Source organism: Camelus bactrianus, chromosome 32 (genome assembly GCF_048773025.1).
Source record: "Camelus bactrianus isolate YW-2024 breed Bactrian camel chromosome 32, ASM4877302v1, whole genome shotgun sequence".
NCBI classification, from domain to species: domain Eukaryota; kingdom Metazoa; phylum Chordata; class Mammalia; order Artiodactyla; family Camelidae; genus Camelus; species Camelus bactrianus.
The window spans coordinates 7,013,388-7,034,303 of NC_133570.1; the positions used below are offsets into that span (position 1 = coordinate 7,013,388).

Below are 20,916 nucleotides of genomic sequence, written 5' to 3' on the forward strand. Positions count from 1 at the left end.
TTGAAAATTGGAGCATCACAACTCAAGATGTATAACTTATATTTATCTAAATCTTTTAAAATTATCTAGAATCAGGGTAGCATCTTGAAAAGCTTCATGTTTGTTTTCTTAGAAGCAGTTCCATAAATTATATTAATTAACTGGCATAATACATATAATTGCTAATGTATGGAAGAAGCTAAAATACTCATTTTAGAGTATACAGTCTGATAATTATTGATTTCACTGAAATACTTCTTATTGATTGCTTTCTCTTACAAAAGTAAAACCATGCTCTTGGCAAGAATTCAAACTGTAAAAAAAAAAAAGAATTCAAACTGTAAAGAATTGTTTAAGGAAAAGAGTAGAAATTGTTTCTCTCTCTGCACCCCACCCCCAGCACACTCCCCAGAAGGAATAATTGTTAATAGTTCCTTGTGTGTTTTCCAGAAATGTTTTGAAAACTAATGAATGGATAATTAGTTACTGGCTACCTGAAGTTTGGTCTCCATACCTTTATTCTACTATCTAAGAAAGACAGAGGCTTTCTGGGGGCGGGGGCAGAATTCAACTCTGACTGATACTAATGTTCGCTTCCTTTTCTTTGACTTGCCTGCTATACTTTTGCCCATCTTTTGCTTTCAACTTTTAAAAAATTACCTTGCTTTAGGTGTGTCTCTGAATAGGTCTTGAAGTGGGTTTTGTTATGTGATATAATCTGAAAGGTTTATTTTAATAGATAAATTTAGCCAATTTAGATTTCTTGATATGCAGACATATTTGGTCTTACTGCATTTTAGGTTTTGCTTCCGATTTTAAAACCTCTTAAAAAAAAAAATCCCCTGTTCTCACCCTTTCCCCTTGCTATGGTGTGTGTGTTTTTGTGGGTCTGTCTGTCGCTCTCGTATTTTCTGGCTTGCGGTTTTGCTCTACTGGCTATATCTGTAACACCACCACTAATCACCCATTTCTGTAGATGGTTATCTGTCAATCCGCACTGTGAGCAGAGTGATGAAATTGGTGCATTTGCTCTAACATCTCCCTCCCCTCCCTCTCCTTTAGCACCTGGTTTTGGTTGCTTGTATTGCCTTTCTTACTGTTTGCCTTTATGCTTGTAATCTGCTTCTACTATGACTTGATTTATCAGCTTTAAATTATATCGTTTGACATTCCCTCACCCATCCCCAGGAACTGAAAATTGAGGAAGCCAGCTTATTTATGCTGCCTTCCACCTTCTTTTCCTCTTCGTCTCCCTGCAAATGTTATGGCATCGTGTCTACACTGTCAGGGCAGGCAGCATTTACATTCCATTCTATTATCCTAGTTCCCACCTTTGTCTTTGGTGTTACACCTGTACTTGTTAGATTCTGTGCTCGTTACCAATCCTCTCATTGGCCATTTTCCTACTTTTTATCTTACCTCATTTGTTTTCTAGTAGAGTCCTTAAAAAAAGCTTACAAGAACAATATTTTCTGATGAGTTCTTGCATATTCTAGAGTTTTTTGCCTTAAATATTTCCACAACCACTTGATTGAACATAAAATCTTTACATCATACTTTCTTTCCTTGAGGATTTTTTAAGTGTAGCTCCACAGTCTTCTAGAGTTAAGTGTGGCCACGGAGAGATCTGAGGCCAACATAAATTTTTTAGTGACTTGATCTGAAAAGAATGTATTTTCCATTTGTTGAGTACTGGATTCTCCATGTGTTCATCAGATCATGCTTCTTAAAAGTGTTGTTCAAAACTTCCTGGTGAATGAGGAGTTGTGGTTTAATGGGTGTAGAGTTTCAGTTTTGCAAGATGAAAAGGGTTCTGGAGATTGGTTGCACAATAATGTGAACTTTCTTAATAACACTGAACTGTAGCCCTAAAACTGGTTAGAATGGTAAATTTTATACTATGTGTATTTTACCACAATTTTAAAAGATACTTGGCTTTTTAAAAAAAACACTTCCTGGTAAATTATTCATTTTAATCATTATTTTATGGCTCTCTATTTCTGGCAATGCTTTTGTCTAGGAATCTTATTTTGTTTGCTATTAATGTAAGTGTACCAGCTTTCTTGTGATTAGTATTGCTTGGGATATCTTTTCATTTGTTTACTTTCAGCTTTCTCTGTCCTTATTTTTGCCCTGTATTTCTCTCATAAACAGCATACCATTGGGTTTTGTGTGGGTATAGTTTCTTACATACAGTTTGAGAATCTGGCTTTTAATTGGTGAGTTTAGTTCGTTTTCATTTACTCTTATTATTGCTTCACTGAAATTTAGTTCTATTTTGTACATCCCATTTACTGTGCCTTCTCTTTTTTTTCCTCATTCCTACCCTCCTGTTTTCTTTTAAATCTTCTTTTTTCACTGTATTAACTTTTCTGTCTTCTTCTGTTCTGTATTTAGTCTTAAATGTTTAACATACTTTTCCTGCCTAAAGTTAATCAGCATCTATTTAATGACACAGGGACCTCTCCTGCCTTACACATGTGCTGAAATCCTCTGGCATTTTATTTCCATTTTATTTCTTCATCTCTAAAAGTGGTTGACATGGTGGTCATTACTGTTGTAATTACTACTTCATGCAGTTATTTCCTGTTTAAATTTACCCACATATTTAGCAGTTCTCACCATTGCTTCTCTATTCCTTCCTCTGGATTCAGTTTCCTTCTTCCTGAAATCAGATTTTCTTGTTTTCCTTTAGTAGTTCTCTCAATAAAGAATCATTACTATAAGTAAACCATCTTTGTCTTCTTCTTAAATAGTGGTTTGATCTGAAAAAAAAATTTTTCATTGCTTTCCGGTTTCTCTTGTATTGAAGGATCTGCTATCAGTTTTATTCTCATTTCTTTTTAGGTAATGTGTTCTCTATCATTGATTTTAATTTTTTTTTGTTATGTTCACTAGTTTGTTTTATTATTTATATTCCACAAATAAGTGATACCATACAGTATTTGTCTTTCTCTGACTTATTTCACTAAGTATAATGCCCTCCAAGTCCATCCATATTGTTGTAAATGGCAAAATTTTGTTCTTTTTTATGGCTGAGTAGTATTCCATTGTCTATGTACACCACATCTTCTTTATTCATCTGTTGATGGACACTTAGGTTGCTTCCATATCTTGACTATTGTAAATAACACTGCTATGAACATTACAGTGCATATGTCTTTTTTAATGTATTTTCTTCTTTAATTTTTATTTTATTTTATTTTTTTGGTGGGGGGAGGTAATTAGGTTTATTTGTTTATTTATTTTTAGAGGAGGTACTGGGGATTGAACCCAGGACCTCATGCATGCTAAGCATGCACTCTACTGCTTGAGCTATACCCTCCCCCCTCATAGATCTTTTTAAATTAACATTTCCATTTTCTTTGGATACATGTTCAGGAGTGGAATTGCTAGATCATATAGTAGTTCTATTTTTGATTTTTGAGGAACCTCCACACTGTTTTCCACAGTGGCTGCACTAATTTACATTCCCACCAACAGTATACAAGGGTTCCCTTTTCTCCACATCCTTGCCGAGATTTGTTATTTGTGGCCTTTTTTTTTTTTAAGTAATTTTTTAGTGGGGGGGAGTGGAGGTAATTATTTATTTATTTCAAATGGAGGTACTGGGGATTGAACCCAGGACCTCGTGCATGCTGGGCATGCTCTCTACCACTGAGCTATACCTTCCCCCCATTTGTGGTCTTTTTTGATGATAGCCATTCTGATAGGCGTGAGGTGATATCTCACTGTGGTTTTGATTTGCATTTATCTGATGATTAATGATGTTGAGCATCTTTTTATGAGCCTGTTGACCATCTGTACGTATTCTTTGGAAGAATGTTTATTCAGGTCTTCTGCCCATTTTTTAATCATGTTATTTGTTGAGTTGTATGAGCCGTTTATATATTTCAGATATTAACCCTTACTGGTCTCGTCACTTGTAAATATTTTCTCCCATTCGGTAGGTTGTCTTTCATTTTGTTGATGGTTTCCTTTGCTGTGTAAAAGCTTTTAACTTTAATTAGATCTCATTTGTTTGTTTTTTGCTTTTGTTTTCTTTACCTTAGGAGACTGATCCAAAAAAAATATAGCTATGATTTATGTAAAATCCACCTATGTTTTCTTCTAGGAGTTTTATGGTTTCCAGTCTTACATTTAGGTCTTTTATTCACTTCGAGTTTATTTTTGTATATGGTGTGAGAAAATGTTCTACTTTCATTCTTTCACATGTAGCTATCGAGTTTTCCCAGCACCACTTAGTGAAGAGACTGTCTTTTCTCCATTGTACGTTCTTGCTTCGTTTGTTGTAGATTAATTGACCATAAGTACATTGGTTTATTTCTGAGCTCTCTATTCTGTTCCATTGATCTGTATGTCTTTCTGTGCTGGTATCCTACTGTTTTGGGTTTTTTTTTTTTTTTTCCTTTTTTTTAATTGAAATGTAGTTGGTTTACAATGTTGTGTTTATTTCTGGTGTACAGCATAGTGATTCAGTTATGCATATGTGTGTGTATATTCCATTTCATATTCTTTTTTCATTGTAGGCTATTACAAGGTATTGAAGGTAGCTCCCTGTGCTATACAGTAGGACCCTGTTGTTTGTCTATTTTATATATAGCAGTTAGTATGTGAAAAAAATGGAATGCTTCATGAATTTGCATGTCATCCTTATGCAAGGGCCGTGCTAATCTTCTCTGTATCGTTCCAGTTTTAGTTTATGTGCTGCTGAAGTGATCACTGTCATACTGTTTTGAATACTCTGGTGCTGTAGTATAGTCTGAAGTCGGGGAGCATGATAGCGCCAGCTCTGTTCTACTTTCTCAGGGTTGTTTTCTCTTTTTCTCTTTCTTTCTTTTTTCTTGATTGCAACATATATTTAACAATACAGTTTTACACAGAATGCTAAGAGCACTTTTCTTCATATTTTACAGAACTTGAAACATATGGACTTTCTATTAATATTCATACCATAACAAAGCCAAATCTGCTAAATAGATGCTTTACAATTTTTTTAGTTTAAAGGCTTAATGGCAATAAGGTGTCAGGGTTGTTTTCTATTCAGGGTCTTTTATGTTTCCATACAAATTTTAAAATTGTTTGTTCTAGTTCTGTGAAAAGTATGACTGGTGTTTTGATAGGAATTGCACTGAATCCCTAGATGGTTTTAATATTTTTATCTTTGTCTTTGATGTTGTCCAGTATCACTACCATGACCTAAGTATAGATTTAGTTTTATTTGCTCTACTGGAATCTGTGCATTTTGGCTTCCATTAATTCTGGAAAAATTCTACGTATCTTCAAATATTCTCTCCCCTGGTCTTTCTAGTCTGTTCTCCAGAAACTCCTATGAGCTATATATTAGACTTATTTTATTCTGTTCCCTGTTGTTTAGCCCCTTTTTGTCTTTCTGTGATGAATTTTGGATAATTTCTTCAGCTCCATTTTCTATTTTCTCCTTTATAACTTTAATTATTTTAAGCATACTTATTTGATAGTCTTATTTTTAGTATTCAGAGTTCCTGGAGGTATACCCCTACTGTGTTTTATATCTTCTGATTCTCACTCATAGTGATGGTTTCCTGTATGTTTATGCTTTTGGATTGTGAGCTTATCTTTCGTGGGCTTTGTCTCTTGAATCCTAGCAGCCAGGATGGAGAGGGTATCCCTCCCGAGTAGTTCTACAGTTGTTCTGCCAGGTGTTTTAGGAGCATCACAAGCTTGGAGCTTATTTTGCTCTCCGCTCTCAGCTTGAGAGTTCTTAGACCATGTAGGTAGGGTAAATTCAAACCCCAAATCTGCCTGAGGCTAGGCCCCCTTTTTTCCATCCACCTCTGAAGCAACACAGCTGCATTTACTGATCAGTTTGACCATCAGCCTCACAGACAAAATAAAAGGCTTTCATCTTCTATGGTATCTTCATCTTACTGACAGGCCCAGCAGCTACCCCAGTACACAGCCTCTCTTGCCCTTCTCCCACTTGGGGTGTATATGACTGTCACTCACAAGAGCCTTAGAAGTCTGTAGGTCAGTTTGAGACATAAAAACCACAGCTCCTTCTTCCCACAAATCTTTTATACTGTGCTAGTCTCTGCAAACAAGATACAGTCCCACATAGCAACGGAAGCACACAAAACATTACCCATGTATGTTAACTCTCTCATTCCCATGGAAACTGTGCTTTGTGAAACCAGTGTCATTCGTAGGCTGGCCTGAATCAGTCCAGGCCTGGGGTTAGCCCTTTACTCACGGGTTTCTAGGTTGAAAAACAGTTTTACTAGGAGGTTCTTAGTTCTAACTTCCCACTCCACACAAGCCTAAGGCTTTTGCCTTGCCTGGACATTATAATCATTCTGTGACCAAGACTGACCGCCCCCAGTTCCCTTCACCACGGGTAGCCATGGGCTGTCATCCTTGGCTTCTAGCCCAGGTAATTCCTCTTAGCTTCCTGGAGAGTTCACTTAGCTCTGGATTTGGAAGGATGTTTGCTCTACCTTATCAAGCATTCGTAGGTACTTTTAGCATTTCTAGGTGTTGGTGGCAGAAGATTTTTGGATTATCTGATTCAAAATATTACATGAAGAGAAAGTTTGAAACTACTCAAAGGCACCTCTTTCTAGCAGTGTAGTCTTTTGCAAGATACTTGTCCTCCCTGAACTTTCTCCAAGCACAACGTGGGGATATTAATACCTACCTTAAGGGGTTGTTGTGAAATTTAGTTACTGTCAGGGGTAAAACTCAAATAGCCTAACATGGTTTACAAAATTCTGATCAGGCCTCCGCCGAAGACTTCAGCCTCTTCTCACACTTCCCAGACGTGCCTCAGTATAATAAACTACTCATGTGTCCTAGATTGTCCTCTCTGGCTTCCAAGACTGTTCCTTTTTTTCTGAACGTTCTCCTGATCTTGTTCCTTCTCTCTAACTGTTTTTACTAATCCTTCCTACCTCAACTTAGATATCAGTTTCCCCAGGAAGATGTCCTCACTGATCCCCAAGCCTGGGTTAGGGCCAGTGAGAGTCCCATGTGCTCCTGTAACACAGTGCATTTGCTGATCTTAGCACTCAGCCTGTTTACTTGTCTGAGCATTACTTGAGGGGAAGTGTTTTTGGCTGTTTTGTTCACTTTTGTATCCCCAGCTGCTAACATAGAGCCTGGCACACAGCTCAATACATGGCAGCTACTGTTTTTATCAGCACCTTCATCTATCATAATTCTCAAATGTCTGATTGTTGTATAAATAACTCGTAAGTATGCCAAGAAGCTTAGAGTTAAGTTACAAGACTGACAAGGGCACGTACTGTTTCAGAGCCACATTGTAGGCCTTTGTTTTTCACTTATTCAATCACTTACCTTTTCATACTAGGAACTAACCCAAGAGTGTGATGAAAAGAAATCCCAGTATGATAGCTGTGCAGCAGGCCTCGAAAGCAATCGGTCCAAATTAGAACAGGTAAGAAGACAGTTTTTATTTTAACAGCTTAGCAAAAACTGCCTGTGGATGTATATTTTCACTATACCAATGTCAAAAGATTCCCAAATCTTCACCCTCATGCCCTGAGTCTGTCTCCTAAGCCCCATACATCTTTATTTCTTCAAATTTGCTGCACACACACTCAATTCTCCATCTGTACCCCTACTGCCAAAGTCCAGGCCCCTTTCGTGTCTTTCCTAGTCTCCCACAGTAACCCACCAACTGCTCTCCCCTTCCACACTTGCCTGCCTAAGGTTTATTCTCCAAAGAGCAGCCAAAGAAACCTTCATAGAACTTAGGCCACCCTCCATTGGCTTCCCATTGCACTTAAAACCTAACTTCAAAACTGCGGTCTACAAGGCACTGCCTCCTTCACCAACGTCATGTCCATGTTCTCTGCTCCTCGTCCACGGAGCCGCAGCCACACTGGCTGCTGCTTAGACTTCAGACAGGCCGCACTTGTTTTCACCTCAGGGCTTTTGCGTGTGTTCTCTCTGTGGGATACTCTACCCCCAGCTCTTTGCCATGACCTCTCCTCACCTTTCAGGTCTTTGCTTAAAAGTTGTCACCTCCTCCTAGAGGTCATCTCTGATCACCTGTCTGACGCTGCCCATTTAGTCACCCTATCACATTTTACTGCAGAATTTACTTCGTAGCACTTACCCTCTTCTGAAACTACCTTCACTACATGTTTCCTTGTTTATGTCTGTTTTCTCTACTTGAGTGAGAGCAGAAGCCTGTCTTGTGCACTCCTCTGTCCCCAGCACCTAGCACAGAGCTGGGCACACAGTAGGTACTTACTAAATAACTGAACTTGTAAGTTTTAGAGTGATATGAGTGGTCTCTAGAAAACATTGCAACCTAGTCTATTATTTATTACATAGTTTCAGTCACAAAAGGGGCAATGACTCTCATGGTATTTCTTTTGTTGTACATTTAGTCATCCTTTCTGCATCTGATTATTCTTTCAATATTACCCATTTAAAATTGTATATTTTAGGAAGTCAGAGGACTTCGTGAAGAATGTCTTCAAGAAGAAAGTAGATACCATTATACGAATTGTATGATTAAGGTAAGACAAAACAAGTGGATCAAAAACTTTCCTGAGATTTTTCTGCGTCAAGGACTTAACCTCAAATTTAGTCTTTCCACTTAGAACCTAGAAGTACAGCTTCGTCGTGCCACCGACGAAATGAAGGCGTATGTCTCTGCTGATCAACAAGAAAAAAGAAAGGCAATTAGGCAAGTAATTTTGTTGTTTTTATACTGAGTTACTTAATGTTCACACCTATAGAAGTTTTATAAATAAGATTGAATTATACAAATTTGGAGTACTTAAATAGGCAGATACTAAGATATTATATGGGATTAAATTTTGTTAAACATCTGGAGAGTCCAGCCTTCTGACTTAAGTAGGAAGGCATATAATTTGTCTTGCTTGCTTGCTTACTTTTTTATTGTGGCAAAAGATATATAACATAAAATTTGCCATTTTAACCATTTTTAAATGTACAATTCAGTTGCGTTGATTACATTCACAATATTATGCTACTATCACTGCCATATAGTACCAAAACTTTTCATCACCATAAACAGAAACTCTTATAACCATTAAGCAATTAATTTCCATTACCCTCTCCTCAGGAATACATATATTTTTATAGTTGCTTTTTTATAAACCCTAAGATTGGTCTATTTTTAACGTCCCACGTGGCGTGGACTCTGGTCATCTGCCTCCTCATTGTGCAGTGTGAGCAACTGCATTTTAGATAGAAACTGTGTGATTGCAGTGTGCCAGCCTTTAAAACAAAGATGGGTGTATAAATACCACTAGTTCTTATACAGTGATTTTTTTCTTTTTGTAATCCTAGCTTGTAGCATACTGTAATAAATCAAATGCTGCCTTAAAAAATAAATTTATAGTTGAATTGGTAGCTTTGATAAAATGCAGCCATTGCACAAGATAAGTTTTCTTTGCCCCTTATCGTAATACAAATATTTTACTTTTACCATTCAGTAAAAATTCAAATGAAGCATAAGATGCATTTATTCTAGATTGCAGTTGAGATTTTTAGTGGTATATACATTAAAATTACAAAAAGGAATCTAAGAAATAAGAATGTTTTGCAAATCTGAATTTTTTAATATGATGCAAGCCAGACTGAAAATATCCTGTTAATAGAATATTAGTTTTTCTTTTTTTTGTTGAAGTATGTCAGTTTACAATGTTGTGTCAGTTTCTGGTGTATATATTTTTTCTAATACTCTAACATATTAAACATACTGAATGTACTTATTCAGATTCTTTCATTGAATGTAAACTTTGCTCATTAAATCTATATAGTCAATGCTAATAGTTCGCAAACATGAGAAGTTAATTTTATTCTTGAAAAATAAAAGTTTTAGAAATTGTTTCATTTCTTCCAAAGTTATCAATATAAATAGTAAAGAAGGAAATATTGCTCCTGAACTACTGGTTTTCTGATCAGTTTTCTAGCTAGATATTCCTCTTCATCATTTCAAAAGTCATTGTAAACCTTTATCATTCCTCAGTTTTCCAAAACTGAGAAAATTAGAAAAATATTGTGCCCTGACTAAAATAGTACATGATAAGAATATTCTGAATAAAGAGGAATTAATTATACTCTAGACTCATTGATTCATGTTTAAAATATTATTACTATTATAGACAGAATATTTTTATAGTTATTTCATTTTCTACTATTATGATACTTTCTGGTAAGGCCAGAAGTCTAAGAAATTAGCTCGGTTTTGAAAGATCATCTGCAGATTTTAGTTTTATTTAAAGAAGCAGCATGTTTTATGTCAAAGTACAAGAGAGAAACTGATAAAATTTTGTTTCTAAGCTGTTTTTCCCATTACTAGTTTTGTGACCTTGGGCAGATCTATCTCTATAAAATAAGGAGGACAATATATACCACAGAGGCTCAAGTTAAATAAAATGTATGCAGCAGTATTTTGGAAATGATTTAGTATGAATTCCTGGAGAGCAAGTACCCTGTCTGTTCTGTTTTCTTCTTGAAACCCCAGGGCATGCTTGATACATAACAGGTGCTCTGTAATTATTTCTTGAATAAACTGGTTGAGTAAATTAAAATTACTTATGAGTATTATGGGAAAAGAGCATGCGCTTGTTGATTTCTTGATAAAATATAAATGAAACTTCTAAAACAATTTGGATATTTCTAGGCCTAGGGTAATAAATGAATTATTTAAAGCTCTCTGAATTATAACTATACATTCTTCTTGACCAGTACGTCATTTACATCTCCTAGCTGTGTTTCCCTGGAGAGCTAGAAAGGCAAACCGTTTTAAGTTAGTGTGTCATAAATTTTAAGGGCAAAGTGAAGATTCATCAAAATTGTGTTCATTCCCTTCAACCCTTATTCCTGTGCACAAATTCTGCCTTCATTTCAACTCTGTAAGGACTTCAGGTACTTTTGATCACCTTTCTCTCTTTTCGAATCATGCTTACCTACCTTTTTGCATAAAAGTGAATCTTCCTTCACTTAGGCTGCTAGAATTTCTCTTCTGGCTTATTATTTCTTAGATTTCCAACTTTGTCTTGTTTAATTTCTTCTTATGTATTACTGTGTAGCTTGACGCAGAAACATAGTCTTTTTCCATCCAATTTTGAGGTCTAAAATTTCCCTTATCTTGTTGTTGGTCCCTTTGTCCTCATCCTTCAATCTTTGTCCTTAACTCTTTAAATCTCACTTTTTGTATTATGTAGTATTAAAATATAATTATGCTTTTGTTTAAAAAAGGTACTTTATTATTTGTATTTTTATCTTCAAAATTTGCAATTTTTTAGCTTACAAAAGAAGTAAAAACAAAAAGTAATCATTATCAAGTATAGCACACAAAAATTGAATGTTGTCTACATTGCCATGCTTCATAAATGTCTAATATTTTAATAGACATTATTAAATGTATTTTGGTGTATATTACCCCATATTCTTTTCCCATGCTCTTGCTAATGTGTCCATACATATATATTTGTGTATACATAAATAAAATTAAACTATGTATACAGTTTTTTCTTAATAATTTATCTAGTGAGTATTTATAGATCTACATCATTTTTTTTTACAGCTCTATATTATTCCTTTCAATCGATGTGCCAAATTTATTTAAACATTTCCCTATCTATCCACATTTAGTTGGTTGCAGATTTTTACTGTTATAAGCAATGGTGAAATAAATAGTCTTTGTTTTTTAAGTTATGGGGTTTTTCTGTAGGATGAGTTTCCTAGAAGTTGTATTGAAGAGTTAGATGCTACTTAACATTTATTTAAAATGTGTATCCTTTCTCCCTTCTGTAAACCTCTTCAAAAACACAGTGTAATTTAAGCAAGTGGGTTGCCATTGTTTTAAGTGTAAATTAACCACAAATAGTAGTTAACATTTTAATTCTCTTAACCTAATTTCTTATATAATATTTTGCCTTATTTTCCCCTGTATTACTATTTATTAGATGAACCAACTAAAGATGGGGAAAGGGAGTGATTGATAATGACTGCAGTGCTTTATACTGTCTAATATATTTAGATAGACATGCTAATTTATAATTTAGCTGTATGATCAAATCAACTGAAGTAAATTTAAACTAAATCATTATGTTACCTTCCTAGGGAACAGTATACCAAAAATATTGCTGAACAGGAAAACCTTGGAAAGGTAAGAATTTTTTTTTTTAATGTGTCTAATTCCGGCTTTCAGGACATGGTAATGCCATTGTCATTTTTTTTAAAAGGTTATAGTACAGTTTTCAAGGGGAAATTGAAACCTTCTTACTCCCTTTCAAAGATGAAGACTCCTCCTTAGGAATTTAGTTTTATAAAAGTGAAGGCATATGAATTTTGGGGGCAAAAAATCTAGTTTTAAGTAACAAAGAGTTCATGCATTAACAAAAAGTGCCATGTGTAATGAACTACAAGCTTCAGATTATTCTTAGGTATCTGTTTATAAGTATAAACTCATTCATTTATTTTATGTAATAAACACAAAGCTCTTACTGTGAGCCAGGGGTTGGTCTAAGTCCTTTATAAACATTGATTCATTTAATACAAATTATCAAAAAGACTTCACTTAAGATAGTCAGCTTCCTGACAGTCTTATATGAGACCTCCTGAAAATAGGAGTGTATAATTGAGTCTTATTTTCTTAGTTCTCTGAGCCACTCCTAGTAGAAGTGGTATACAGTAAGGACCTTGACCATCAGGACTAAAGTGACCAACTAATTGATTTTTCTAGTTATAAAACAACACATTTTGACAGTCATTTTAAAGACACCAGCTCTGTCATCCTTTTTTTTTAAAGACCTATATCTATCAACAACTGCCAGGACCTGCCATCAAGTAGACTGGCTTCAGTCCTAAGTTTGTGGTTCTGGACAAACCCCTTTACTGCTTTGGAGTTCATTTCTTCCTGGTTAAACTGAAATAAGTAGATTAGATATTTAAAGCTAATTACCTACGTGAGTTCTAAGACCATCTTCAATGATTTTAAGTCCATGTTTCATAATGAATGCTAACTGTGCTTCTCTGTCCACCATTTTATCTGTTTCTTATTTAGTTTCCCTATTGAAAATTGAAGTTTCTTACTAGTTTTTCTAATAGGAGTGTCAAGTTTGTAGCATCATAGTTAGGAATTGTTAGCTGCATTTTTTCTTTTAAAATACTGGTTATGTATGGGTGTCTTATTTCAATGTTCAAATATTCTTGAGTCTGAAACCTGGAAATGGTTATATATAGGTATATACATATACCTATATATAAAAGCTTGTCCATTCTGAAAGTACAAATGAAAAATATGGCTTTGTTTCAGTCTTAATGTATTGTACAGTTTAGCTGTTGTCTGACTCAGTAAATTGATGATGGTAAAATTATTTTTTTACCTTAAAAAATTTACATTTTTTTTTGAATTGTTATTAAAGACATACATGTATCTGCTTCTGTATAAAAGCTGAATTAGCTCCCATTCAACCTGTAAGTAATATTCTAAATGTGGACTTCAGAATAATAAATAGTATAGAAAAGAATGGAGTAATTGCTAAATAGGCTTTTAAAAAATCTTTTTGAAAAAAAACTTTTCAAAAAACTACAAAAATTAAAATCTTTTATTATGGAAAATTTCAAGTCTATATAAAAAAATACAGGAAATAATGTAAAGAACTCACACGTAACCATCACCCAACTTCAGTAATTAAATTTGTGGCCAGACTTGTTTTCTCTGTGGTCCCACCCATTTTAACCCCCAAATTTGCCCATTTTTAGGTAAGTCTCAGAGACTTTATTATTTTATCTGGTCATATTTCAGTATGTATCATAACCCATCTTTTTTAACAGAACCACAATACCATTAACATGCCAAAAATAATTTAACAGTAATTTCATAATACCCAATACCCAGTCAATGTTCAGACTTCATCAGTTGTCTCATAATTCCTTAATGGTTTATTTGTACAAATCAGGATCCTACTAAGAGTCTATACATTGCTATTATTTGACATAGCTCTTAAGTTCCTTTTCCTCCATCATTTTTATTTGCAATTTATTTGTTGGAAGAAAAAAACTGGTCATTTGTCATTTTCCAACGTTCTGGACTTTGTTGATGGCCTCACTGTGCTGTGTGCTGCCAGTTAGCATGTTTTTCTGTCCTCAGTATGTCCTGTGAATTGGTAGTTAGATCTAGAGGCTTGCTTAAATATGATTCGATATTGGGGAAGCATACTTCGCATGTAGTAGTATGTATTTCTATCAGGAGGCTCTCTTTGTGTAATGTAGGCAGCCTTTGAAAATCACTTTCTTAATCCATTAATTCATTAGAGTTTGCAAGCAGTCATATTCTAATTATGTTGTTCCTTCATTTATTGGGTGAGATTAATTAAATTACACTAAATTACAGTTCATATAGGAAAGGCAGAATAACTGCTTGATTTGTTTATTACTGGTTTGCAAAATGATGGGTTGGATTTTTATCATCTTTCAAAAGTATCTTTATGATGTCTAGATTTAACATGTTTGATATATTTCAGTCTGTTGTGATTATTATTCCTATCCATGCTCACATTTGCCTATCTTTTGCCAGTGGAAGCCTCTTGAAGTCAGCTCTTGAATCTTTTTGAAACAATACTGCTAGACTTTGATGACTTCTTTATTTTCTGGAATGACAAATGTTCCAGGCTCATTCTGTTCATTCCCTATTCCAAACCTGGAATCAGCCATATCTATAAAAAGTGTTCATCTGTTCTTTTTGTATGAATTGTGAATAAATATCCATCATATTAATGCAAATAAGTAAAAAATGAAAAGAAACATTAAAGCTGATTCCTCCATTTTAGAGAGAAATTTTGACTTCTGTACACCTTATTCCATTTATGGGATGACATGCCATACTCAAAAGGAAAAAAATAATTTTCATATTTAAAAGGATGTATTTGAATCAAGTTGTGCATTCATTTGTATAGTATTTTAACTAGAGATTTTTGAGGTTTTAGGATTTAGTATGATTGTCAATAATTGACTTTCATACAGATATTTCATATGTAATACACTTTTTCACATGAAAACATGCCTCTATTTCATTTACTTTGAAAAGTATCTGAATGGATGCTCTGTGTAGAGAAATATTTATCAAATCTTGAATCCTTTCAGAGGTCCAAACTTAATTGCTAAATCTGATTAAATACTATTCTTTCCTCTTCCCGTTTAGTGTTTTATTGCAGGATCTTTGGAGAAAGCAGTAATGGTAGTCTGATATCAAGCATACTTCAGCAAAATGAGCCATTGATTAGCTGCTTCTCCAGTTGTCAGGACATATCATTTAAGAAATAATGCTTCTATAAATAAATAAATAAATAAATAAAATTACCTCCCCCTAAACAAAAAAAAGAAAAGAAAAGAAAAGAAACAAAGCTTCTTGATCCTCTCACTCCTTAGAGTAGATGTAAATTTTCAAGGCAAACACAGAACAGACCTAGGCTTTCAAAGAGATGATAGCCTAAGCCTTCCAAATCAGCAAGGACTGGGCATCCACAGGCCTCCTTAGGCCAACTGAGTTTCTGAAATTAGACCAAGGTATAGGGCTACAGTTCACACTGACATACTAGAACCTGCCTTACCAAGTGCTATGGAATATTGTACTGAGAGTTGTAACTTTTCCTTTCCCAAACCACCTTCTCCTTTAAAGCACAATGAAATCTGTGACAAGTATTTTTTGTACATTGCAGCTCTCCACAGAATAAATCTGTATTAAGTGACAGTAACATTAAAAATAAATTATGTTCTAAAGGCAGTTGTATTCATAAAGTTAAAGGTTCCAAACACACGTGGTTATGAAGCAAATTAAATTTAATATTTCTGACACAGACAGTGCTCACATCCTGTCTTTGATTCTTTAAATAACTTTTATAAGTTGTTAGAACTTTTGACAAGGAAATTATTCCAATAATACAAGAAAACTTACAGTTTAAGTAGTACCTTAGTCTTAAAATCATGCTCAATACTCTCAAAACTCTTGATCTGACTTACTACTTTTGTTTTAGTTTATGAGGATAAAAATATTTGTTGTAAAATACTTTATTTGTAACATAGACTTAAATAGATGTATTTTCATACCAGGTATTGTTTCAAAAATTTCCTGGTTATATTTAAATTATATTTTCTTAATTCTGTTTTGTTTTCTATTGCTATCTGCTATTAACTTTGCTTTCATTAACTATAGGTGAGGAGGGCTCTTCAGTAAGTGGTTTGAATCTGGCCTCAGCTTAGTTTAGCCTCTCATTTTGGGTAACAACCAGCCTTCTCACTTGTGCTCTTAAAATGACTATTAGACCAGCTGTATGTACTAAAAGAGGAAAAGATGGGGATGTTCCTGTGTAATATGTTTCTGTGTCTTTGCTTGTTTTTCTGCCCTCCTTGGTGATTTCTCACGTTCTGTGTCAGTGTGTGTCTGTCTTTCATACTGTTTCCTCATGTGTGCACTATCATCTCTGTTTTTCTCTTCTTTCCTCCCTTCTTTTTTCCTCCCATTGCCTCTGACTTTGTACCACCCCCTTTTTCAGTCATCCTTCCTCAATTGGCCATAATTTACAACCAAAGTATAGTTTTGCAATTTACTGATGATTTTCTTATCCCTGTTTAGAATTTTAGGGTCAGCAAGTAGAACAGTTTTGGCAGATGAAACTGTATAGGCTACTAGGAACAAAAACAATTATGATAAGGATTTGAGCCTTTTTAGAAAATCACTAGACCTTCTCCCTGAGGAATATTTGCTTACAGTTTATTTGAACAAAGAGCATACCCTTAGAGCATACTAAAGATTGATTCAGGAAAGAATATAATCTTTTTTTTAAACATTTTTTATTGAGTTATAGTCATTTTACAATGTTCTGTGAAATTCCAGTGTAAAGCACAATTTTTCAGCTATACATGAACATACATATATTCATTGTCACATTTTTTTTTCACTGTGAGCTACCACAAGATCTTGTATATATTTCCCTGTGCTTTACAGAGAATATAATCTTTAATAATGATAACAACATGTATAACACATGATAGTTTATCAAGTACTTCCATATTGGTTATCATATGGAAAAAATTATATATAAAGCAAAATTTCTTTAGAAATGGGTGTAAGGGTCAAAAGTCAAAAACAAAAACAAATGTGTTGAATGAATATGTTGGCTAAACTGCAATTTGAGTCATCGCTTACAAAAAACAAGAATATAGAATTGACTTTACTCATTCAACCTTCATTCAACAAATATTATTTAATACTTTTAACCTAGAATTTTTATCATAATGTATACATATAGCTCATGAATGAGTAAACATAAAGTTAAGTATATTGGGATAAAACAATAACTTTCAGTCTACATTTTCTCCATTGAGCACAAAATCAGCTTTTTTTATCCCCTATTATTGGCCATAACTGACAATTGAGAAAACTGAGGTCCAGGGAAATTGTCTTCCTTATAGGTAGTGAAAAAACCAACGTTAGAACTCAAGTCTTCTAACTTCCAAAGTCTGCATTTTTTTATACAGTATGATACTGCTCCACTTTCCTGATTCCCTTTACTTTTCCCACTTTCTTTCTTTTATTTTTTTCTTGTCTTTTTAACTTTAGGTTGCCTTACATCTATCATAAGTTTAATTAACGTTTATCATCCTAGTTTTTATATATCATAGGAGAACCTGATTCAGCTAACCATTATTCATCAAATGTACAAAGCACACCATATTCTTCTGATTAGAACAATAGAAGTAAACCCCTATAAATGAGATTTAATTATTCTTGATTTTTTTTTTATGGTAGAAACTCCGGGAAAAACAAAAAGCTGTACGAGAAAGTCATGGTCCAAATATGAAACAAGCGAAAATGTGGCGTGATTTTGAACAATTGATGGAATGTAAGAAACAGTGCTTTCTGAAACAACAAAGCCAAACTTCCATTGGTCAGGTAATTCAGGAGGGAGGAGAGGATCGGCTGATACTCTGAGTTCATGTGTCATCGTTTGGGGTTTTAGTTGATACTACTAGCTATAACCGTAACCCCACAGTGTATTTCTTTTCTTGAAAGTGATTTGTACAGCATCTTGTTTTCAGATTAGCCATTCCGTATTAAGTTTTCTTGGAAAATAATGTTAAAGTAGATTTAGGTTTTAAAAGTTTTTTAATATAAAAAAGAGGCTCTTATTATTTTGCTTAGTTTAGATATCACTGGTGTCTCCTGAGTTTTATGAGACAGGAGACGGGGTTTACTATCTGTAAATGTAAACATATGTCCATTAAGAAACATGTAGGGTTTTTTGAAATGTAATAACCCAATGGCTTAATGTTTTTCTTAATCTTTTTTTAACTTTAGAGGAATCTTTTAGGAACTAATATCTCTTGTTTTGAAGAAACATTTATCTGAAGTTCAGCAATTCCTACAGTTTCACTTCAGTTTCTTTTTCTTCTGTAAAATTCAAGCAAATTTAATATTTCACAAAACATATTTGTTCTATTTGTATTATTTAAAAGCAAATAAAACTCGGTGCACAAATCACTGCTATTTATTTAAAATTTATATAGCGTCAAATTTTATTCTTTTTTGAGTAAGTATTCATGCTATAGTATTGTATTAAATGTAAAGATTGTTACTTATTTTCACCAAAAAATCTAATATAGTACTTAGGTCTTGGGGACTATTATTTTACATATAAAAAGTTGTCATAGGATATAGGTGTTGTCATAGGATACAGGTGTTGTCATGTGCTAAAAAGCACAAGATTTCAAGTAAAATTCAAGAGTTCGAAGTGCCTCTAATCTCTGCTTCATTTGGACAAGGTAGTTGAAGATTTCTTTGATTTTTTCATTAAAGAAAGATGCTAAATTCAGTTGCCACCCTTTACGTCCTTTCAGTTTCAGTATACTTTTCAAAATGTCTTTCCTGTAGATTTGAAAACTCTAGCATATCCGTCTTGGGTTGTTTCTTTTTAGCTTTCCTGCAAAAAACAAACAACACATTTTAATGAAGAAAATTGTTTCTACCCTGTGCAGGATATACAAACTTGGTTAATGGCTTTGTATCTCTTTGTTCTAAATGTGTTCTATTCTTAATTTTTGCTAGAAAGCTTCTTTCTTGGTAATCAGAGAGACTTATTAGTATGGAGGTTATTGGTAATTCTAGGAGGTATCGCAAAAAGAGATGGGACCCATCAGGGTATGAAAGTATAGAAAGAAACTTCTTTTAACATATTTTAAGAAGACAAAGAAGCATTTCAGTATTATTAAGTGGTTTGCATCTGATCCTCAGCTTACTTTAGCTATTTACTTGGGAAAATATTGGTTACTAGCATTCTCACTTGTACCCTTAGATCAACTATTAGGTCAGCCATATACTAAAAGAGGAAAGACTGTGTTCAGTGTGTGGAAGCAAATCCTTCTTAATTTGGTAATCAGTTTTTGAACACTGAGGTAGCTGTGTTTGTTCACTGTTGGCTACTGTTGGCTTGCTGTGTTTAAGCCAGTAGTAAGTGATGTTCATTTAACCATAGTATGAATTCCCTTGCAAATATTTGAAAAAGACTAGATGCCCTTCCAAGAAACAGCATTTCATTCCCTGAAGGAGCATCACTTTGTAAGACTACTAAGCCTAGTGATTAGTATTTTTAGCCTTCATATCTTTGGTGCTCTTCTCTTAATTTTTAAAATTGTTAATGACAGATACTCCAAGGAGTGCTTATAATTCTGACTTGGCTATTGCTTGCCATCTTTAATCTACACGGAAAGAATTGTGGATTAAACACTAAGGCAGCTCCAAAATTACTTTATTAACTGAAGCAGAACATCATTATTACTTCAAGAAAAGCAAATTGAAAAAGAAGCCCTAAAAGTACAAAGTTATTTATAGTTTTTATGTAACGTTGGACATTTAGTAGTGCAGCTTAATGGGTTTTGTACAGTGACTTTCAACTCATTTTATGATCTGATTGGAACATTAAGAAGCTTTGACTAACTCTGACAGTTTTTGACAGCTGGCACCTACAGAAGAAGAGCTTGTTACATTTTTCCTTCAGGATTGATACTCCCGCTGGCTAATTGATGAGAGAGATAATTGTTTTGGAGAATAATCTGTCTTCCACATGATGGGCCAAATAAAGGAGAAAAATGTAGCCTGTGAAATCTGCTTCTGTGTTCACAGATTTTCTCCTCCTAGGACTCAGTGTCGCCAGCTGTTGCATGGGACTGACTATTTAAACTGTAAATTTCAAAGGCTACTACTTACCTTGCTTTCCGTATTAGTTGAGGAAATCATCCAACTTTAAAGATTGTCCTTTAAAAAGAATCTTACAATAGGATACTCTCTTTTCTGTTATATAAATCTGTTAACAACTGAATCCAAGATCCTGTGTTTCCCAGGCCAAGAGTGCAGCAGAAGAGTCTTAGAACATTGCTCAAAAGCATATGGAAATTAAACCGTATCTTGGGAAATTGTAGAACAGTTAACTTTCTTCTTCTTTTTTTTAAGCTTAGTTTTTTTGGGGGTGGGGGAGGAAAGTAATTAGGTATTTACTTATTTGTAATGGAGGTACTGGTGATTGAACCCACGACCTCATGCATGCTAAGCATGCACTCTGCCACTGAGCTATACCTTCTCCCACCCGCCCGCTTTCTTCTTTAGATTAATACTTTCTATCATTTTGCTTTAATGCAGCAGACAGCACTAATGAAAGAAGCCATTTCATTAAACTATTAGTTTATATAACATATATAATTTTTTTGAAAAGTTTTAAGCTCTGTGCATTCTCCAAGTGTGTTTCTTAAGTTTTTGGGCTAACACGATACAGAGCACTTTTTGATAATTTGAGTAAAACAAGAGACTGACTGTGTTGCTCAAGCTAAAAATACATAAATTTTCAGAATTCTTCTAAATTGAATTTGAAAATATACACAAATGGGTAACTTGCC

The 20,916-nt window shown here is 34.2% G+C and overlaps 1 protein-coding gene and 1 non-coding gene across 13 annotated transcripts in view; one reads left to right on the forward strand and one right to left on the reverse strand.

The window, feature by feature from the left end:
• Positions 1–18,532, forward strand: part of IFT81 (intraflagellar transport 81) — a 158,273-nt gene extending 139,741 nt beyond the window's left edge. For 10 of the 12 annotated variants that reach the window (XM_074356595.1, XM_074356596.1, XM_045506480.2 and 7 more), the window contains 5 exons: positions 7,328–7,414; positions 8,436–8,507; positions 8,592–8,677; positions 12,091–12,136; positions 17,780–18,532. In XM_074356595.1, coding sequence (XP_074212696.1) covers positions 7,328–7,414; positions 8,436–8,507; positions 8,592–8,677; positions 12,091–12,136; positions 17,780–17,962 — 474 coding nt within the window. In that variant the 3' untranslated portion in view covers positions 17,963–18,532. Of the gene's footprint in view, positions 1–7,327; positions 7,415–8,435; positions 8,508–8,591; positions 8,678–12,090; positions 12,137–17,779 lie in introns of those variants that run through there. The other 2 variants (XR_006720016.2, XR_012503708.1) reach the window with 2 other exon arrangements.
• LOC123612743 (U6 spliceosomal RNA) lies at positions 4,596–4,702 on the reverse strand. Its single transcript, XR_006720035.1, has one exon. It is a non-coding gene; the product is annotated as a U6 spliceosomal RNA (small nuclear RNA).
• Positions 18,533–20,916: the final 2,384 nt, after the last annotated feature.